This window comes from Ambystoma mexicanum, chromosome 5p (assembly GCF_040938575.1).
Source record: "Ambystoma mexicanum isolate Mex_15411 chromosome 5p, UKY_AmexF1_1, whole genome shotgun sequence".
In the NCBI taxonomy this organism is placed as follows: domain Eukaryota; kingdom Metazoa; phylum Chordata; class Amphibia; order Caudata; family Ambystomatidae; genus Ambystoma; species Ambystoma mexicanum.
This window is the reverse complement of record NC_090930.1, coordinates 1,031,141,099-1,031,164,331: the sequence shown is the minus strand read 5'-3', so window position 1 is coordinate 1,031,164,331 and position 23,233 is coordinate 1,031,141,099. Positions and strand designations below refer to the sequence as shown.

Here is a 23,233-nt window from a genome sequence, read left to right as displayed (position 1 = left end):
TATATGCTGGTGTCTCATCTGTCTGTTGGATCCCAACGGTCTTCCTAATACCACTTTACAACCATTGCGGGTCCATGGACAACTGGTCATGGCCTGCAGCCACATTACTTGCGGCATGGCTTAAGGGCAGACCCCTCCATAGCATCCAAAAATAACCATTGAATCTGGCAATATTGCGAGTTTGTGGGCCTATTGCACTTTGCTAGCGGCATGGCCTTCGGTCATATCCTAGGCTCTGCCAAGACACCCAAAGTAGCCACTGCCCACATTACCCCATTTCAGTTGCATGGAGGTGGTGGAAGAGTATTTGCAGATCCGAACCCAAAGTAGCCATTTAGGTGGCCAATGTGCTATATGTGAACTGAAATATCTCTAACTAGGTTTGTCCTAATTGCACCAAACTTGTGAAATCCTGCTTTTTGGACCAAATGCCATCTCCTCGCAAAGATTTGATGCAAATCCATTGTGCGATTTGTAATGTTGGCGACACAACCAAAAGTTTGTCTTTGTAAAATGAATGGAAAACCATACATTTTGATACTTCCAATTAACTGCCACCCCCTCCACATCACCCCTTTGACGAAACTGTATGAAACTTTTCACAGAAAGTTAATTTAGCTGCATATTTATGTGGAAAGTTTCATGTGTATGCTTGGAACAGCACCAACATTATAAGCTATCCAAAAGTGCCCTTCCTGCAAGTCCAACTTGGCAATTACCATATAGTCACTATCGCTGACCCTATAATGTATGTAGCTTTTGTAATCATATCTAGCTAATGAGCAGTTATAATGCAATTGATAAAATAGAATCACCACTGAAACCTCCATAGCAATTCAGCAAATGTTTGAAAGCTCATACGTCACTGGAATAAGTATCCTTTGCCATAATGTGGCTAAGAAGTCAGACTTATCCTTGGAACTGCATCCAGGAACTGCATCTCTCTGGTGCTGAAATCCCTCCACTCCAAGTTCAAGACCCTTTGCATAGTCCACAAGGTTTCTGGGGCTGGGGCCGCACTATCTACAACTTTTTCTCCCTAAATACTCTCCTTCTAGAGCCCTCCGCTCGTCCTCTTCCAACTCTCTGCAGGTGAGCCACTTTTCCAAACAGAGATTTGGGGGTAGATCTTTATTTTATCCTCTGCAGGGTCTTCCCTCTGAAACAGCCTCCCTACCTCTCTCTGTCTTGAGCCTGATCTCCTTAAATTCCGAAATACTCCTCAAAACCTTCCTCTTCTCTTCCTCTTTCTCTCTCCCTCTCCCTTGTTAACCTCCTCTCTATTCTCGCCTACTCCCCTCCTCCTCTGCTCCGTTTTGCTGACTGGTCGCCTGGTGCACCAACAGAGCCACACATATCTCGAGCTCCCCGGCCAGTCCTCGCACTTGCGCCCAGGCCTTCCCACTCTACTCACCACTACTGCACTTCTGGAATTCATTCCATGAGAAAGTAGCCTCTCTGCACTCAACCCGGGGGCCCTGCTAGACTGGGCACACTTGTTCCCTTACCCCGTCCTTTTTTTTGTTATACCTAGAATGCACTAGGCCTAGTTTGCCAGGCCTAATACGGTAGTTTTTTTGTTTCTGTATGTTCTTCTCTCCCTCCCCCCTCTCTCCCCCCATCACCCCATCATTGTCATGCACTTGCACTATCTGAAACGTTGTTGGCCTAGTAGGGTAGTTTATGGCATGTATGTTCTTCTCCCTCTCCTCCCCCCTTTCTCACCTTCCTTCTTGTCATGCACTTGCACTATAGTAGTAATGCCATCAGGCCTAGTATGCTGGTTGTTTTTTGTTAGATCATTCGAAACTTCAAGGCCTAAGAATGACTCTGTATTCCCTTGTTCCTTTTCCGCCTTGAAGGGCTTTGAAGCACTTCACGTGTGTATAAGCGCTTTACATATAAACAATTACAATCTCCATAGCATGTTTTGATTTCAATATAGACCACTCACCTTCTTAATTTTCTATAGACAATTAGCAAGCTACAGCTATATAATAACTTTGTTGCAGTAATTCACCTTCAATTATCTTCCAAAACCCTTTGTACATGCTAAATCTGAAAGACAGCTTCAAAGAACTAGTGGCTTGTCTTATTGTCACGACGGCCACCAAAGTCCACACAGCATGTGTGGAGCTCTCTTCAAAGCAGTGGTGTAGAAGTATCCATCCAAGAATTCCATCCTAACCACTTCTTACTCATGGCGTTCGTTTTTGGCTACACTTTGTGTATATTTGCACTTCCTATGAGCCAACACCTAACAAGCCAGCCAACTTTTGCTTTTGTGTAGGCATGATAAAGGCATTTGCCAGGCACTGTCATAACAGTATCACATTGCCATTAGAAAGCAGCAGCTAGAAAATGATCGCTAACATATGATGGCAGTTTCTGGTAAATGCCTATATAATACCTATGCAGAAGCCGATACTGCTGGGCTTTTTTTAATGCTTGTTTTGTAATAGGACTTCAGAAACGGATATTATTCCAGTGGCTGCAGGCACACTTGATTTATTACACCAGTCGGGAATTCTGCTATTAAGCCATTACCCTCTTAACGTGCTACTTGGAGTTCACACTGGTAGGCCCAAGTTCGAAGGTACTGCTTCATAGTGCTAGCCCATAGAGATTCCATGAGGATATGTTTTGGGCGGGGATGGGGCAAGTAGTGGGTGGGAATGACCCTAGGGATTGGCCTGGCCATTGGCAGTGAAAAGGTGGGTAAATAACCAAAAACAGTGTCCCTCTTATAACGTCATCTCCCTCCCAGCTGTAATCGAATCGGAGTGCCACCTATTGGCCCAAACTAAATATGTACAGAAGTAATTCATTCGCAAAGTTTACTTTATAGGAAACAACACCTGGTTAGGTACCCTAGGTTGCCTTTTATGGTTTGCTGCGTTATCTAACAGTACCTTTTGAAGGCAGTTTAACTTTAGTTCCCTTCTGCTCAAATGCAGGAGAGATGTGCTGAGCATGGGTCTTGTCATATTACCTTTATTAGATGTTTCTCTTGCATGCCTTTCATAGAGACTTTTGTCATACTTGCACTGCCTTTAATTTGTTGTATGTGCTGGTTTTCATATAAAATATCATTTTGAATACATACTGGTAACACCCTTGGGTGAATGGCATTTTGAGAAAAATGTACAGTAACATGGGTGTTTTGCTCTCCTGTTTATACTGTACCCATAAGCATGTGTATAAAGCAATGTGTCCCATCGCTTGCCATTTTTCTAAATGTATAATATGAAATGACAACAGGGCGACATTAGTATAAAATGTAGCCTATTAAGAGATATATTATAAACTACCGTTCGTTTATGTCTGCAGATGTCAAGCGGTTAGCTGAAAAAGAAGACTGGATTGTTGACAACGAAGGGATAACATCCTTGGTGCGTTTGTCTATTTACCTCTTTTATGTATGATTTTCTGATTTGCAATAGCATTTTAAAAGAATCCTAAATGCCTGCTTTTGCTTTAAAAAAAACCTAATGGTTTATTCATGGCTTGAAATGCCTTGACTAATGGCCATGACATTTCTGGTTATAATACAGAGTATTTGTTTTTGCTTGTTTCATTGATCACTTGACCAGGATCCCAAGTTACAATTACTGTCAAAAGACCAGTAGGTCCCTCATTATGCCCGTATTTGTCTTGATCCGCATGTTCTATTTTTCTGCTCCCTGCTAATTTTGTAGCATCTGGGCCAGACCTGCTTCTATATTTTCATTGTCAGTGTCTGATGTGTAAAATGTCTCTTTAGTTTTGGTTGAGAGTTGGCAGAACAATAATTTAGGTTAGATCTAATTAAGTAGACAGTCCTTAGTTGCAGTTTCCTTCCTGTTTTGCTTTCATTCAGCCAGGTTGTGCCTGATCTTGACTTGGGCACATGAATAAAAACATGATTGCATCAGTGCTCAAAAGGAAGAAAGCAGCAAGTCTTAGCACTCCGCTCTCAACAAAAACAAAGGAGCAGTCTCCTCCCGATACCTTTCCAGACACCTAGGCTCTCCTTCCGTCTCAATTGTTCCCACCGTCCCCACCTGGCTCCAGCCCAGTTTACTTTCCATCCCGATCCCACAGCAAAACAAGTTAGTCTTCCACCCCAGACCCCCTAATGCACCAGCCCAATACATCTAAAGAAAAAAAAGTACATGCCCCACTTTAGTACCACCACCCCCAGTGTACAAGAGTAAAACTCTCACTCTTGTCTGCTTTCCCAGTCCTGCCCCACAATTAAAATCCTAACTGTGTTATATAGATTTCAGAGGCGCTTTATGTCACATCAAGCCTGGTCGCGGCACCGTTCCTTCTGTCAAATGTCAACCAGATCTCAAAAATGGGTTTGGTGCTGGACGTCTGTTTGACCAGAGGAATAAGCAGTGTCAGGACAGTTCAGAGCCCTGACTTGCCCCTTATGTCAAGTAGCATGGGCAGTCAGTATCCATGCCCTCGGATATCCCCAGCCTTTTGTACGTTTCAGCAACATGTGGAAGTGGGCGTGATATAAAGAATGGAGGTTTTGTTCTCTCAGTTACCTGCTGTGATAACTTGATGCAGCCTTTAAACAAAACCCATAAAACGATAACATGGGTTGTATCCAAGGCCTCTTATCCTTTGCTTGCCACAGTCAAATGCTATGCCTTCCAATACTGTGACAACCGGAACACCATGCCATAAATATTTTCCCCATATTTGTTGCGCTCAAGATAGTGGCGCACATTGATACAACTATTCAACCCTGGACTGTGGAAGAAAACCCTTTCTGAGCCTTCAGCAGCAATTGGGCGAGCACAAAGACTCCCCTTGAGATCAGTCATGCAGCCCATGATCGAGTCGACTCACCACACCCCCTAAGGGATGAATATTACCTCAACCCGTTATTCTTTGTAATCTTGCCATTTGTAGTACTGTCCCATGCTGTGGATGTGGTTGCGGATACTCTGCAGAATTTCTTTTGAACTTAATGATGCAGTGCCTCATTCACTGGTCCCTTTCGTTTCCTGTGGATCAAATCTCCTGAATGTAAAGGAACGGGCACTATGGACGTGGGAGTACAGGGATCGCCCTGGCCAGTAACTTGTACCACATTTGATCTTCTCATTTTTATTCCAGTAATAGCTTTGTTATTAAGACTGCATCACTCCTGCCCCTCGCCCCCCAGTCCCCAATTGCTTGCGCAACACACACACAAAAAGTTGAATGTCTTGGTGGAGAGAAGTATAAGGTGAAGTCTTCTTAGTCAAGTTGTTCTTCTGATCCATATCATTCCGTTGATTCCACCAGTGGGCCCCTTTTAATCAACTGCATGCCACCAATTTCATCTGTGACTGTTTCCCTGCAGATGAAGCACAAGAGCTTCAAATTGCCTATTTTCATACCCCGATTCCCACAACTCTTAAGTTCATACATGGATGGTTCATTGTGCATGTTTATTCCTCATTCCTGAAGATGATTGTGTTCAAGATTTGGTGGATGTTAAAAACATTTAATTGAGCATATGGGGGTCAAATACAAGATCGACCCTTATATTTATTTAGGTAAAAAGTAATACTTTTTCAAGATGATTAGCTGATTCATGCTAACTCACTGGAACAGCATACTTATTTAAGATAATATTTTCTAAACTTCATTTTTTGAATTTTAGGTAAAAAAAACAGGCTGGTGTACACCCATACACTTTGCATGTAACCTATGGCTCGTAACGGAAATGTCCAAAAAAGACAGTGTCCATTTGCACGAATGGTACAAAAGACCGAAGAAGAGCTGTACCATTCGTACGAATGGATACAGTCTTTTTGGGCATTTCCATTGAGAATCTGAAAATACTGAACAAGAGGAGCGGGGGTGTCCCCCGCTTCCCATGTTCGGCATTTTCGGATTCGGGGGTTACAGGGTGTCCCCTGCATAGGGGAATAAAGTTAAAACATTTTTTTTTTAATAAGGAAAGGATCCTGCGGTGCGGTTTCCCAAGCACATAAGTGAAGGGAACCGGTGTTGCAGGGAGTCGGTGGCACACTACAAGGTGTGCCAGCAAAAGGTAAGTAAGGTGGGTAAGTGAACACCAGCAAAACTCTCACAAACAACTTAGGCACAGTAATCAATAAACATTGGCAAGGTATCTGCATGTCTTCTTTTTTTCCGATCTATGACAACATGTTTTCATTAGCTGCTGGCATTGATAGATGTCCTATGAAGGTTTCCTATTTGATTTCCATATTCGTAGAATTATACTTTTCAGCCAATAAAGAGCCCTATAGTCCAATTTCCAACCGGAAGCAGAGCGATTTCCACTGTTTCAGACTTGATTTTTCACAGCCATTACTGGTGTCCTGTGGAAAGTCGATCCTACCCGTAGGTCCAGCAGGCTAAATATTTTGTGCCAAATAGTACACTGCACAGGCCCAATACTGATCAGCCTTTTTGGCCAAGTTTGTATAGTCTTATTTGGGGCTATTATGTTCTTGGAGCTCTCTCTGCATCGAATATTGCATGGTTAAGCCAACTCAACTCGACTTGATCTCCTTCCAGAATGTTTCCCCAGTTTGGTACGCTAGTACGGATGCCTGTACCTTTGCTCCATTTACTATCATTATATCTTGTACCACACTTGCATTACTGATCAATCTGTGGAATGCTCTCGCTAATGACAGAGGGGACTTGAAGAGTTTGTACAGCCGGGATGTGTATTGAAATCCTGACCTGATCATATCATTCATTTGTTCCATTACATTGCTCAACGGTTGATACCTGTGCAGTTCATGCTTACTAAGTGTGTGTGTACATTTGAAATATCTACATGTTTTCATTGAACCATAACCTACACATCACTCACTAGAAAGAACCATACATTGATCCAGTTTTGGCAATGAAGCGTCTTGTTGCTGTGCATAGTAGCCCGATTCAACTGTAGGGAAGGAATGTGTTACAGGAATGAAGCAGAGCACATTCCCTCCAAGTTTTAACTGTGAATACATTTGTGGGTGTATTTGACAGGTCACCCCTCTTCCTTTCAGAGACAGAAGGTTCCCTAAGGGGACGGGTTCCACACGATTTCCTCTAAAGAGATCCACTAAGGATAATTTGATTACGGTCTTTCACCCATTAGTGCACTCCATTCAAGGACAATGACTTATGATTATTTTAAAGTTTGTGACCTGAAATTCACTGGTAACTATTCCTTTTAATTAAACGGTAAGACTAATTTTACCTTTGTGCACCCCTACAAAAAAGAGCCTACTGGCTTTTTAAATCATTTGTTTAAAATAACATGCCAAGAGGGATAAGTATATTGAACGCATGAAAAGGAACTGCGGCCAAATGAGCACTTTGATTGTATTACCTTCTCCCCTAAAGTTACGTAAAAATTTTGCCACATTTTCATTTCATCTTTAATATAATTTAGAACCTCGCAAATCTTGACTGAAAGCAGTTTGGTTGGGTCCTGCACGATGCAAATTCCGAATTTCTTTCCTGGCCCGCTACAAAATAAAATTCCATTATTAAAGACGTTCCTAGAAAGAGGTAGGATTTCACATTCTCTGTAGTGAAGTTGATTTTGTGGCCTCAGAGTTTTCCATATGTCTTATTACCACTTAGGCAGAAACACAAAACCTTGTTTTCAGAGCCAGATGTAGCAAAACATCTATAGGACATTTAAGAATTTCTACCTACAGTGAGTAAACGTGTGGATTGCATTTAGCAGCTGGTAGGGATGGGTCTGTGGCCAGGCTGAAAAGGAAGGGGGTCAGGTGTGTCGTAGGAATTTCTAATCTTTAATACCATTAGTGGAAGCTGCAGCTTGGGGTTCACTGATCAAGGTCGTAAAAATGCTCTGAACCTGGGACCAAACACAATCCCCTTCGGTACACTCTATGAAAAATGGAATCGACCATATCCCATTATACCTGAATCCACATAATTGTGCAACACATCATATACCTTGCCTAACTGATCCTTCAGACCATTGTGTGCTTTGATGCTCTGCCCCATATTAGCTACCATTGTGTGCTCCTACCACCATTTGTCAAACCTGTGTACATCCTTGGTTTTCCACCTCCTCTTATTGCCATATATGCAATGTTGCTATATAAACGTATTTTCGAGAGAGACTTGTCCCGGTCTGGCATCAACCAAACTATTTCATACCCAGATTTACCTTATTACTCGACCCACAAAAATAATGTATTTTACACAGTACTTTACCCCAAAAATTCCTAATCACTGTGCCGTTGGTATATGCACAGTTCATATTTGCCCCTATCGCTGTACAGATCTATGTGATCATTGCGGAACAATTACTGCGAATCCCGGAAATTTCTACTTTTATTTTGCACTTTTTCACACAAAAGAAATGCGAGGGGAGACACCCGCACCACCCCATTCCTAATTAATACCTTCCCTGCTTACCATTTGTATTGTGCGAAAAAGTGCCAAAATCGACAAAAAAACCTCAATGTTCGGGTTTGCCGTAAAAGGGGTCAACATTTTATTCCTATCCCTTTATGGACTGCGAAACTATGACACATATTCACCTGCAAATGTCTTAGCCTTAGCTGTAGTGTAAAGCATTGTATACATCGAAAACGATTGTTTCTTGTAATGAACTGCCATTGACCATCTTTAAAATTCTACCCCATGACATCTCCACAGGGAAAATATCTTCCTTCCATTTTTCAAAATGTGCCTGATTTAAAGTTGTATTTACACACCTAATTTGATACATTTTTGAAATATAATTATCATGCCTTTCATATTCTAGAAGCTTACAAATAATACTGGGATTTTGTACTGCAACTGTTTGATAAGTGTAAATAATTGTTAGTTTTTACTTTGTTCATGGCTCTACTTTATTTTCAGCCTAATCTTTTAATCTATATGCCGCTTTTCTAATCTTCCAATTAGAGTATATTTTCCCCATGTAATTTGGGGTTATCCCATAATGGCTATTTAAGCCGCCTTTTTTTATATAAAATAAAAAGACATATTGAGTGCTTTTTAGAAAACCTACAAAATACAAACATGTGGTGATGTCATAATTTTATCTAGCCGCATTCTACCTATTGGATACATTCTGATCCTGGACCACGAAATTGGGGTTCCTTGGACTCCTTCCATAGTTCACTGTAGCTTCAGAAATATCTTCCCGTCCTGATGTAACTTGCATAACTACATTTCTAATGGATTTCTTCCATGGATTTCTCTTCCATAAAAGCTATGTCCTAGTGCAGCTGCTCTTTGTAATCTTTTCTGGCCGCCAGGGGGCACAGAGGAGCTCTGCATCGGCTCTGCCAGATACGTCTTGGAGCCCCACGCTGGACATTACATCAGAGCCAGTATATATCTAGTAGCCGTGCCCCATGGCCTTAGTTCCTTTTTTCTGTGCCCTCTTCTTGCTGCAGGAACACTGCTTTGTTAGAAGTTATTACCTTTATCGTTTCACTCCATGCCAAATCCAGCAAAGGCCTCAGGATTCAAAACCCAGCGTCGACCACAGGTATCAAATGTCCATCTCTGGCCCCCACAGGATCTGTCTGTACTGTCTCTGAAAAGAATAGTATGCACAGGATTGCAATTTATCTCCTTAGGCTTACTTGTTAATTCATTGTGATCGCTACAAAATATTTTCAAAAAGTTTAAATGGTGAAATGTCAGTGTCAACTCAGTATGCCTCAACATAATCGCTTTCTGGCTTGCATACAATAAGGCAAGTACAAAATATGTTACCTTTTTTTGCATGGTGCAATGTCCGCTGATATTTCAGTGTCTCATGCTCAATGATGGGTGCCGTCTATTTGAGCTTAGACACCCCCAAGATTGCCATTGTCCTATGTCGTCATTCAATAGGCAATGTTTTACTGCAATCTTGGTTCTTCTTTTCCTAGTGTTTTTCAGTGTATTTTGACCTTCACTGAAGCATTCAAGCCATGAATGATTACAGTCAGAAAATAATTTGCCGAAGGCTGTATTAATTAAGGATATGGGGTGTACACTGCTGTATAATGCAAATGTTGTTTGTCAAGACTTGTATATTCCCTAGAAACGATTGCAGCCTTTCAAATGTTTTTGACTGTTTTTGGGGGAGGAGGGGGGTAATTTCTGGTTTGTACAAAAAAGGAAAGTTATGTATGTAAACAAAACATTGATTAACTTGCCTTTGTGATTTCAGCCTTCTCAGTTCGAGCAGATCATTGTGGTGTCTCTGCAGTCCCTCAAAGCTGTCCTGGACTGCAAGCCAGGAGAAGCCAGTGTAAGTTTCCCATTGCTCTTTTGCAGTTATTGCTAAGGCTTTGTAGGTTGCTCAGAGCCTACTTTGACAAATCCCTAGATGCCATCACTTCTCCCCAAGAGTGAGCCCCTTCTCATGAGGCCAGGGAGGTGAGGCCACTACCCGATAGTCCCCCTGGGGACTGGGCACAGCGGAAGCATCTCATGGGGAGACTCCCCCTCTGGGGATAGCAACAGACATCTAGGGAGAATACAGTATGACCCCCTCCCAATCACCCCTTCTCAATCTTCACCTATGGCACACCCCCGTACTATAACCAACCGATGCATGTACCTGTGTAGGGTCAGTGACATAAGATCCACTAAAACGGAGAAGAGCTCAGACTAACCAAGTAAAACTTGTATCACAAAGACTGGGATAAGGAGCAAAATCCAGAACTATGAAGATCACTACCAAAGGTAGATGTGAGCATTCTAGTTCTCCACTATTGGCCGCCACCACCAATACAACATAAAAGCAGAAGATGGACTAGGGAGTCGGTCAATCCATCCTTGGAGGAGCCGAAACGAAGTAGGGGCTGCAGACTGGGACGCGGTCAGCGGGAAGCAGGCATCTGTACCGGGGTCCAACGTGGAAGGACCGATCTGGTGGCTGGAAGAACGGCCAGACTGGAGAAAACAGAGAGACTGGATGGTCGAGAGCGGGCAAGAATGCTGGAGGAAGCCAGCTGCCCCGCAGCCGCTGAACGAAGGGTGAAGTACGTGGAGGCTACGCGGACCCCAAGAGCCAGTATCGGCACGGATCAGAGTTTGCCGAGACATTGTGTAAATGTAGGGAAGAAACTGGGCCAGCTGAGTGTTCGCCCTTAAAGGGAAGTGTCAGAAAAACCCAACATGAAAATAGGGGTAGTCAAATATCCCCAGAGAAAGAGAGAAATATTGTGATTGGAAAAGGGGAGGTACTCCCGAAGAGGGAACAGTCATAACCCCCCAACTTCAGAGAGAGAGTCAGATGGACTTTGTAAATCATCTCCTTTGTGACCGTGCTTGGCAGACTAGTGAACCAAGTCTGTTCAATGAGCTAAGAGTGAGGCAAGAGAACTTTGTAAATCATCTTCTTTGTGACAGTACTTGCCAGGATAGTGAACCAGGTCTGACCAACGAGCTGAATAGAGAAATATGGGTCTGGAACCCACGAACAAAGAAGGCAAGTGAGAACAACCCTCTTGCTCATGGCAGTACTTGTCCGGAAAGAAGGCCAAGTGGGCTATACTGGGGAAACCTGGGTCAAGAATCATATTTGTGTGTGAACTGTTGGGAAAGAAAGAAAAGTGTGAAACTAGGATCACCAGGGAAAGGGAGTCATTCCCCCTGAGCAGCGCTGAATGTTAAGTGACTGTGAAACGAAGATACCAGCAGAAGGTAGTTGTTCTCCTGGTAGTGCTACATCTACAGAAAAAAGGACAATCTAACCAAGAGACCAGGGGAAGGGAGTAATTACTCCTTGTTTTGTGTGATAAACAGTGAAAGCCAGAGACCAGGAGAATGTAATTCTCCTCATAGTTGAATCTGCAAAAAGGAACAAACCACAGAGCATTGTGATCCAGGGGAAGAGAGCCATTCCCCTGAGGTGGGAACATTGAGAATTTCTCTGAGACAGAGTGCTGCAGGATTGACAGTCCTTTGTCTGGGAAATATTAGGACCCGGGTTAGAGAGTCATTTCCCCTGATTAAGAACTTGCAAACAGAACTGTGCTGCCCAGTCCAGGAGAAGGGAGTCATTATCCTGGACCAAGAACATTGGCTCAACCTTCCAGTTAAGTGTAAGGGACAGGATTGGATATTTTGACACGTGATGGTGGACTCTTTGATTTACATGGACATTCTGACAGACCCATTAGCACTTTAGTTAATATAGGGAAACCCCTCTTAGAGATAGGGAAAGTTAGGTTATCTCTTGGTGAATAAGTCAATGGAAACCACTATACCACCTGTTTGTCAGTCTTATCTCCTTCTCCACCCTTACGCTACACATGGACATAGACATGGAAAAGCCATGCTGATGTACCAGAAGCAATAGCTCAATTTTATAGTTTTAGTTAGGACTATAAGGTGGCGCCAACTATAAGCCGATACTTCATTAGAGTACAGCTCGTAGGGTGATGGTCAGGAGGAACACACTGCTTATGGGTCTTGTACATTTACCCACCCATTGACTGCCTATGGCCATGCTAATCCCTATGTACATTACCAACCACTACATTTCCCTCTCCGAACTCTTATCAAGTAGGAGCATCAAACGTTGGACACCCAGTGTTATTTCTAAACAGGCTACTGAGAGTTGTTGGCCAATTGCTGCAGTAAATGCATTACTGGTGTAATACAAATGTCTTAATTAAGTTTTCCTTCTACCACTTCATTTTTATCTGTTCTTTGCACTGATGTTGTGTTACAAAAGAGCATTGACAAAACCAACAGTTTGTACCCGTCAATCGCCAACTTTATAAATAAAAGTTTTTTTAAAAAAAAGAAACGGACACCAATATCATATTCAGAGGTAATCACTCTAATTTTCCAGCTGTTGCCATCTTATGCCCAGACAGTACGGTTAAGGCAGTCCCTGGTAAATGCCTAGCCCAAGCATACACACAAGCTAAAACTGTTGGCTTCTGCAATGCTTTTTTTGTACTGATTTTTATTTCATAGTAACTTTCCAAGATGTGCGCCTTTCCAAGTATCCTACTTAACAAGACTAATCCATTGAGAAACATTTGCCAAGCACTATATACAAACACTAAACAAACCAGTTTTGCTAGCAGCTGCCTTAACTTTCCCTCTCTTTAAATCTGACCTTTTAAAATGTATGTTTTCATTGTCTACCAGAAACTCCATACACACAAAGTACTGCCATAAAAGGAGCTCATAAATATGTTACGGAAACCAGTGCAGCGTTGAAACTGTCACTTAGTGCTGTATCATTTAAGCATGTTGTGGAATGCAGTTGCAAACTCTTAGTTTGTGACTTTGCCACCTGGGCAAATCCCATCAACGCGGTCAGAAATGTTCAGATGGGACCCCAAACCCGTCTTTGGAAGGGGGCAACAACCCTCCTTCCCAACTCCATGTGCAGTCTTGTGAATGCACCCCGTTTGTAACCCATGACAAATTCTCTCCTGGAGTTGCTAAATATCTGCGCCCACCCCCCAGGTAGCTAACAGTTCACCGTGTGTGTCTCATGGAGCCCTGTATGCAATTGTGCATGCTTCTATAGTTGGAGCATGCAGAAGCATAACAGGGATTCCCAGTTGTGCGTGGGGGATGTCCATATGCTAATGACTGCGAATGCATCACGAGTCAGACACAGACAACAGGTTCAAGTTTTCTTAAACTTTAATTCAACTGAAAAGGCAGGTTGGATGAATGCCTAACTTGCCCTATGCTAAGCTGGGAGTTCCCTACTTAAAGAAAGCTAAGGATATTCTACGTAAGAAAATCCAAAGTAAAACATTGGTCTGTGCCCAAAACCTATACTTGCCCTGACAACCAACTGCATACAATGTGCAGGGATGTCAGCATCAAAAAGGGAATAGTGTTCAAAGAAAATTTCAAAGCTTCTTCCAGCTCTTTGGCTTGCAATCAACCCCTCTTCCCCAAGATCAAGATAGTTAATCAAATACAGATGTTCCCTTCCCCAAGTTCAAATCTTACAGTTTTCAAATTAACACTTGATTTAAGCATCACAACAATGTCTCTGCGCAACACAAGCTTCTTTATTGTAGGTGTTTCCTTGGCTTTTCCAAACAGGGTCACTCGGTCTTGGCGCAGTTGGCGAACCACACGGTCCACCCACTACAGGTCACACAACTGGTAGGCTTCCGTGACTGCTTTTCCTTTGACCCCAGTTCACTGCTCCTGCTCAGCAGTGAGCCTTAGCTACCTTTGTCACACTCTCCTGACATGGTATTGTGGCTTTGGTTAACTGCCTTGCACTTGTTACACCTCCTTGTATTCCCTTGGCTCTTGCCAACACTTGTTTATACAGTTCTCTACACGTTCATTCACTCATTGTGCTCTCTTGGCTTTGCTAGAATTTGTTTTAGTTAATGCAGTTCACCATTCCCATGTGATTCAACTTGCTTTCAATTCGTTCGGCATTTAAAATGTGCTTTAACTTGCTTTCAACTTGTTCAGTTTTCATAATGCTCTTTAACTTGGTTTCAGTTTGTTCGGTATTCAAAATTTACTTTTTACCTCATTGAGCCTGGCAGCCTGGCTTTCCCCCTCATTCTCGTTTCACTCACTGGTCGATCTTACGGGTCTGCGCGAGTCCTTCCGCTGCCACAGGCTATTGGTTCTCCGTGCGGTTGCTCGTGTCTCCTCCTGACGGTCTCCTTGTGGCTCGTGCTCACAGAGAAATGCTTCCACAAAGAAGCAGGATACTCGGGACCGCTTCCTTCGGGCTGGACGGCCTCCTTCTTATGGCTTGCCACCGGCTTTTTACACTGCCGCTTGCCGCTGCATACACTCTGTTTCTCGGGCCTCCAGCGCTCCTCCTGCCACGCTGCCGCACCAGAGAGGTCTCCCTGCACGCAGCTGCTCGCTCTACAGCTTATCGTGCTACAGCGAATGACGACCCCATTACTGTCAGTCTTTCCATTTAATTCCATTTTCATCACGGAAAAGACTAAACCGCTCACCAGAAAAGTCCTATGTTGCCCTTGTTGTACTCCTCCTTGTCCCAGTACTTTTTCGGATCTGATAGTTGTTTGGTTTTATGAAATGAGGATGTGTTGGCCTTGTCGTCCTCTTTTCCATCCTAGTATCAAACTGATGCAATTTGGGGGATGCTTTAGGGGAGTCACAGGACTGACAAAAGCCTATAAAGGCTTGTGGGAGGGAGGGTTTGTGGTGAAAGGGAATTAGGGGATACCATGCCTCACCCTAGGACGTCCTCTCCCCACTGCCCAGGTCTCCTCCACCCAGGTGATCCTCCCTCGCATATCCACCCCCAGGGCCGGGGATCCAAAAGTGATGGCCTTTCCCTGGCCACCTGAGAAGTGAGGATGCCCACAGGGTCCTCACATGATGCAATGCCTTTATACAAGCATGACCACTAACATTGGTCTGCTCTTTCAATACTTTCCCCACAGCCATCCAAACTGGCACCAGGAGCACTAAAATGGGTCCAAACACTGGCTCAGCTTCCCACGCATTTTCTGTGATACGCCCCCATATAAATATGCAAGGATGTGGGAATGCATAGAATGTCTGTCCTTCAGCCTAGCAGTGTTAAAGGCTTATGGATGCGTTATGAAGTGCTTACATTTTGGGCTTCGGAAGACCGGTTCAAATGTCTTAAGTGTGCAAAGAGACGTGAGTCTTCTAAATAAATTGTTCCTTCAGCAGAGAGCCTCTGTGCTTCTCAATAGTGGCAATGATATACAGTGTGAAAGGGTGGGATAAGCACCCGCAGTAGGCATTCAATATATACACTACCCGTGACCATCTTCCCACCCACACTGCAGCACCTAAAATTAATGTACTGTTGTTTTTTTTCCTTAACAATAGCCCTGGTTTTATACAGATAAGTGTTTAATATTCCAGTAGTGAAGACTTTTTCATTTAATGAAAGAACTTTCCAGTACCACATATGGTTTGCTCACTTCAAGGGGGTCTTTTCTTAGAAATGGAGCATAGTGTGTTTTAAAGCACGTTGCTGAATAATATTGGATCATGATGAAAGTCTGAGCTACAAGTGTTGGGTAGAATTTACATCTTGTGTGTAATTCTCCCCACTTAGCGAGTCCCCAAGCACTATTTGCAGAGCTATTGTATTTTGTCTGACTCTCCTGAGTGAGTGGGAACCCTTTTTTCCTCACTCACACATTCTTTTCTGTGACTCTGAGAATCCTTCTTGGTTTCTCTTGATGGAGTATGCTTTCCTCCATCTTTTTGTGGCATCTGTATTTGACTATTGCAGCACACAGCACCTTCTGTGCAGTCTTGCCACTCTGGGTTTCTTTTACATTCCTGTGATAACTTACTGTTAACAGCATAGGGGGATATTGTGTATCCTACCTATGCTTTTCTTTTCTGAGATCAGTGTGAGAGACGGGCCTCAACGACCGGTGGGGGGTGTCTGTACTTCCGCTCCCTATAGGGTGGAGGAGAGGCACAGGAGACCCCAGCCAAGATTCTCTATTCGGTAGCAATGGTCGAGCAATCAAGGCCTAGCTTCTCAGGAGGTGATGCAGGCTGGTTCTTAAGTACAGTGTATCCCCAAGCCCCCACAAAGGAATATCCACACTCTGTATTGGTTAGAACACAGTCTTTATATAATCAATAGTTAAGGTTATGTACATTCATCATGATAACTCACTTTGTACTCCGGCAAAATCTACAATGACAAATATTTACAATTCTAAAGTGGTACCACCCTAGATCTCATTGAAGTGCATGAACAATACTGTACAATGCCACACAGACCAATAGAGTGAAACCAGCAATAGAGAGAGGAGAGAAAATAAGATGGTTGAGCAATAGGCAGGATACTGGCCCCTACCACTGGGCACAGTTCTGTGTGGAGATCCCCCCACCTGGGCAACCTGTAAAGAAAGATATAGCACAAGCCCAGTCCATATATTGCTCTGCAAGTCTTATTCTCTCCTATAATGCTTTTACCCCCCCAATGTACCTGGTGGAGTCAAGCTCCTCGAAGGCGTCGACAAACGTCGAGGGACTCGCTGTTCGGCGACGGGGAATCGACGGCCCTTCTTGAATGCCTTCCCTTTCAAGCGGGAGGCACGGGGCATCGAACGTCCGTCGACAAACGAGGTAGAACGATGTCGAAGAGGCGGCAGCTTCGTCCGGGCGGTGCTCGTCGGCGTCGGGGCATTGGCGTCCTGCAAGGCGGAGGTGTGCGGGGCACCTCGATGACAATAGTTCTGGACCGCAAAGATTGTAGCGACGGGAGCCCAGCAAGGGCGTCAAGTCGTCCGAGTCTTTGAGGTCGTCGGGTGGCGGGAAACCCACCCGCAGGTTTCTCCTCGGCGCGTTGGTCGGCCTCGACTTTCTCCGGCAGGATAAGCGGTCGACGATGCGGTCGAGAGAGTCCTTCGATTGAATGTTCTTAGGCAAAGGAGCGGACGGCTCCGGTCGTCGGCGGCACGGCGTCAAGTGGTTCCCACGGCTGGGCAACACAACTTCGACGGGCCTCCAGCGGTTACACAAACCTGCGAACCCTGGTCGACGGCAATGGACTTCGACGGCGTCGATGTCCGGGTGCTTCACTTCGATCTCCTCAGCGGTCCCGTCTCGGGTCGACAGCCTTTCGAGGGTCTGTCTTCCAGGGCGCTTCGGCGAAGATGGAGCGGTGCTCGATGGTCCCTCGGAGCACGGGAAGAGGGCGCCTTACCAGGTTCTCTCTCGGGTCAGCCCTCGGTGATCTCGTCAGCCTTCAGATCGGTCGAAGCAAATGCCACAGCAAGTCTTCTTCTTCCAGCTGGACGTCGAGGATCAGCAGTTCCAGTTACTCGTAGAGTGGAGACTCAACTCCCTGGCTGCTTTAGGAGCACAATGGTCGCTTCTCAACCAAAGGTCCCTTCTGAACACTTTTCCAGTGGTGAGAGGTCCCCAGATATACTATCCTCTCTCTCATCCACGCTGCTGGCACACACTCAGCAGCCAATCATACTGCAGGGCATTCATGCAGTCAGTCAGCCAATCAGGCACACAGTGCGTTCAGGCCACACTCCTCCCTTCCAGACACTCACAACAAGAAATGTGGATTGGGACAAGTACCCAGCCATTCAACACTACAAACTGTATTCAGGCCAGTTTCGGGCAGGGTTGTCTCAGTCTTTGTCTCTCATGCCAGAAACCAGACAACCACAACAAGAAGTGTATATTGGTCACACACTCCATTCACCCAGGCCCCACCCACAGGAGGTACCCACAACATACAGTCACTGGGAAGGCTCCAGTCAGTCTAGCTGGGCCTTCACAACAATACCATACATGGAACTTCCACCCAACAGCCAGTCAGGGGGAAGGGACAGAGACAGGGCTTCCCAGGACTTTGGGAAAGCAAGATAACCGGCAATAGAAAGCAAGAGGCCACAGGGGCCATCTTGTTTCCTATCAGGAATCAACAGATCCCAATGGCAGGGCCTGGGTATCCCAAAATGGAGGACACCCGGAGCACCTGTCAATTTCAGCACGGAGCTGCCACCAGCCCATACCCTGCTCTGGGGCCACCCACAGGTGCCCAAAAACATACACTAGGGGCACAGGGTTGCACCCCTACCCATGGGTGCCATAAGGGTATCCCATGGGTCTGTTCACCAAACCAAAAGAGAGAGCTGCACTGCCAGGAGTCCCACATGGACTCCGGGGTAGAAAACATAACAGAACACACGGTAAAAACAGAAAAAGGACAAGGATTCAGAGGCCCTGTCCCTCAGATGCATTTCCAGCATCGCAGTCGCCCCCCCCCAGACTGAGGTGGAGGGTGTCTAATCTCCCACGGGATAGACACCCTCATCCAGACGGTCAACATACCTTCTGGAAAGGCCATCTGCATTATCGTGACTCTTCCCTGGTCTGTGCTCTATGGTGAAGTCTAGCCCTTGCAGGCTAATGGACCACCTGAGCAATTTCGGGTTCTCACCCTTCATCTGCATAAGCCACTTCAGGGGCTTATGATCTGTTTGGACCTTGAAGGTAGACCCCGTAAGGTAGGGCCTAAAACGCCTAAGGCTCCAAACTATACTAAAACACTCCTTTTCAACAGTAGCCCACCTAAGTTCTCTACCCTTGAGTTGTCTACTGATGAATATGATAGGGTGTTCTCTCCCTTTGTCATCTAACTGGGACAAGACAGCTCCAATTCCGGTGTCGCAGGCATCCGTCTGGACGATAAAGGGTCGGCTGTAGTCAGGCGCACTCAACACAGGTGCCCTACACAGACTTTCTTTCAAGCCATCAAAGGCCCTCTGACAGTCTTTGGTCCAATTAACCTTCCTAGGCTGCTTGGGTGACGTTAGAGCTGTCAGAGGTGCAGCTATGGTCCCATAGTCTGCCATGAAATTGCGATAGTACCCAGTGAGACCCAAAAAGGCCCTCACCTGGGTTTGAGTAGTGGGAGTCTCCCAGTTCTGTACATCCTGTACTTTACTGGAGAGAGGTTGGATTTGACCCCCTCCTACCTCATGACCAAGATAGGTAACTTTCCCCTGAGCTATCTGGCACTTGGTAGCCTTGATAGTGAGGTTTGCCCTTTTCAAGGCCTGCAACACCTTATCCAGATGTGTCAAATGCTCTTCCCAGGTGGAACTGTAGACGGCAATGTCGTCTAAGTAAGCCACACAAAAGGCTTCCAGCCCACTGAGCGCATGATTGACCAATCTCTGGAAGGTGGCAGGGGCATTCTTCAACCCAAAAGGCATGACCCTAAACTGGTAGAGTCCCTCAGGTGTTGAGAAGGCCGTCTTTTCCTTGGCATGGTCCGTCAGAGCTATTTGCCAATAGCCTGAAGTGAGGTCAAAGGTGCTCACAAACTTGGCAGCACCTATGGTGTCCACGAGCTCATCAGCCCTGGGCAATGGGTGTGCGTCAGTCTTGGTGACGGCATTGACTCCTCGGTAGTCCACACAGAACCTCCAATCCTTGGTACCCGCCTGGGAACTTGCCTTGGGGACAAGGACCACTGGACTGGACCAGGGACTGGTTGAGGGCTCAATAACACCCAGATCCAACATCTTGGCGACCTCAGCCTGGATGTGGTTCTTGACGGTATCTGACATACGGTAGCACCTGCTTTTGACAGGTACACTGTCACCAGTGTCAATTTCGTGCTTACACCACGGTGTAAGGCCTGGCTTCAGTGAAAACAGAGAGGCATACTGTTGGAGCAAAGCCCTACAGGCCCTCTGTTGCTCTGTTGTCAAATCTGGAGAGAGATGTACCCCCTCCACTGAGCCATCCTGAGGGTTGCTATGCAGCAAATCAGGAAGGGGCTCACTCTCATCCTCTTCTTGCCCAGAAGCTAGCAAGAGACATGAGACTTCCGCTCGCCTGTGGAAAGGCTTGAGCCTGTTGACATGGAATAGCTGAGGAGCTACCCCAGGGGCTCCCATGTCAACCAGATAGTTGACTTCGCCCATCTTGGAGATGTCCTGAAGGGTCCAGTCCACTTGTCTGTCAAAGCCCTAGGCTTGGTAGGCTCCATCACAAGGATTTCCTGTCCCGGAGTCCAATCCACTTGCGAGGCTTTAAGGTCATGCCAGTACTTATTCAATTCCTGGCTGGCCTTGAGATTTGCTGTTGCCTGACCCATCATCTGTGTCATCCTCCGTCTGAGGCCTAACACATAGTCCCCCACTTGCTTGGCGGGACCCGGAGGGGTGGCTTCCAAGCCTTCTCTGATCAAGGCGAGGGGCCCCCTTACGGGATGTCCAAAGAGTAACTCAAAGGGGCTGAAACCAACACCCTCTTGAGGTACCTCCCTGTAAGCAAACAGCAGGCATGGCAGGAGGAGATCCCATTTCCTCCTTAGGGGTTCTTCCAAAGCCCCTAGCATGCCCTTGAGAGTTTTATTAAATCTCTCCACCAGACCATTGGTCTGGGGGTGGTAAGAGGTGGAGAACTTGTAGGTTACCCCACACTCTTTCCACATGGTTTTCATGTAACTCGACATGAAGTTGGATCCTCTGTCAGAGACAACCTCCTTGGGGAATCCAACACGGGTGAAAATGCCCAGGAGAGCCCAGGCAACCACCTTGGCCGTAACCGTCCGAAGGGGTATCGCCTCAGGGTACCTGGTGGCATGATCTACCAAGACCAGGATGAACCGATGTCCACCTGAAGTGGGAGGGTCAAGGGGACCGACGATGTCGATGCCCACCCTCTCAAATGGGGTGCCAACCACTGGCAACGGCTGCAGTGGGGCAATGACACTGCCTCCAGTCTTGCCAGACAACTGACAAGTTGGGCAGGTCCTGCAGTGGGACTCCACCTCTACTCCCATCCGTGGCCAGTAGAAATGGGCAGAGAGCCTCTGCTTAGTCTTCTTGGTCCCAAGATGACCAGCCAAGGGCACCTCATGCGCCAACTGCAGTAGGAAGGGCCTGTAAACCTGGGGTACCACCAACTTCTTGCGGGCACCAGGTTCAGGCTTAGTGGGCTCACTAACAAGGAGCTCACCCTCCCAATAAATCCGGAAATTCCTAGGCACCTCTCCTTGTGCCTGGGCCAGGGCCTGTTTCCTCAGTCCCTCGAGAGAGTGGCACTCTCTCTGTCCCTTACAGAAGCCTGCCCGGGAGGGTCCCCCTTCAGCTAACAAGCATTGAAGGTCGGGATGATCCTCCGGGTTGAGAACCTCTCCCACAGGAGACTCTTCTGCCTCTTCTCCCAAAGGAGTTGAGTTGGGGTTTTCCACTGGACCCAGCCCGTCCGGAGCATGGATCCCAATGGGTGCAGCAGGAAGAGAAGGTGCTCCCTCCACAGAGGTGGCCTTCTTGGTCTTCCTCCTTCTTGCCTTAGGCCTCGCCTTTGGCTCGGGTACCTGACCCACAGCCAGACCCGGTGTCACCTGTGATCTAGTGACGGGAGCAGCAGTCATGGGAAGACCATCCGAGATCAACCCCAACTCTACTAGATCGTTTCCTAACAAAATGTTAGCAGGGACATTGTCCTGAACCAGGACAGGAAGCTTTGCTGTCTTGTCTCCAATCATGAGTGTGACTAAGGCTACAGGTGATAATTTGGGAGGCCCACCAGCTAACCTGGTGGTTTGCAGAGGAGCACCTTCATAGTCCTCTGGCCTGAGCAGGGTCCTGTCCACCACTGTCATGCTTGCCCCAGTGTCTCTCAAACCAGTAGAAGGCTGGCCATTCAAGAGGACACTTCTCAAAAACCTTTTGGTGTTCTGTGGGATAGTCGCCAGTACTTCCGCGTACTGGTCCCAGGCCCCAAGGGACACTAAGGAAATCTCCACCGGAGCACCAAATGTGATCCCGGCAGAGGAGGGGAGGACAGTGGCCTCCACCTCAGACACGGGGTAAGGGTAGGTCAGGCTGACAGCCTGTACTCCAAGTGCCTTACCTTTACACTTGGGGTCACCCCTTTTGTGATCCAGAGCCCCACAGTCCCAACAAGCGCCAGGAGTGCGGGGTACGGTACTGGAACCACTGGGAGCCTGCTTTGCAGCAGGGAGACCACTACTCTTATTCCCACCCCCAGATGACTTATCCCCACTAGATTTTTGGGTCTTAGGAGAGGAAGGTTTTGGTTTACCCGACTGTGACTGCTTGGGGGACTCCTCAGCTTTCTGAGAGGCCCCCTTCTCTTTATCCTTGTCCTTCCCACTGGAGTCCTTAGGGGACACCCGGTGGGAGACCCACTTGTCAGCCAACCTAGCCAGCTTAAAGGGGTCCAAAATGTTCTGGTCAGCCACATACTGACGCAGCTCTGGTGAACAGGCTTCAGAGAAATGCTCAAAAAACAAGAGGTGGGACAATTCAACAAAAGTCTTAACCTTGTATCCATCGATCCACTCCATCATGTTCATGTGCGCAGCACTCACCCAGTCAACCCAAGACATATTCTCCTTTTTCTTAAAATCCCTGAACCTTCTAAGGTATTGGGTAGGTGTCTTGCCGAACTTGGCAATCAAAGCAGACTTCATACACTCGTACTGACCCCTTTCTTCCACACTCAGCTTCAGAATACAGTCATACCCAGTTTGAGGCACTCTGCTTAACAAACACTTCGCCCAATCTCTTTTATCCAAATCATGAATCTCACAAGCCATTTCAAACGCTTCAATCCTTTGGAGGATATCCGAACCCTCCACGAATACACCAACCAAATCTTTCATAAACTTGGTGGCTGGGGACCTGACACTCTCACTGGTTCTAGCTGAAGTCTCCACTCTAGCTTTCTCTAGCTGGATCCTCTGACATTCAGTGTCCTGGCTCTTGAGTTCAAGGTCCTTATTTTTGAGTTC

General features: G+C 46.2%; 1 protein-coding gene across 1 annotated transcript in view; it reads left to right on the top strand.

The window, feature by feature from the left end:
- The window catches only part of EXOC2 (exocyst complex component 2), a 1,591,413-nt gene that overhangs the window by 1,057,701 nt on the left and 510,479 nt on the right, over nt 1-23,233 (top strand). Inside the window, exons 17-18 of the mRNA XM_069613520.1 lie at nt 3,331-3,392; nt 10,169-10,249. Coding sequence (XP_069469621.1) covers nt 3,331-3,392; nt 10,169-10,249 — 143 coding nt within the window. The remainder of the gene's footprint in view (nt 1-3,330; nt 3,393-10,168; nt 10,250-23,233) is intronic.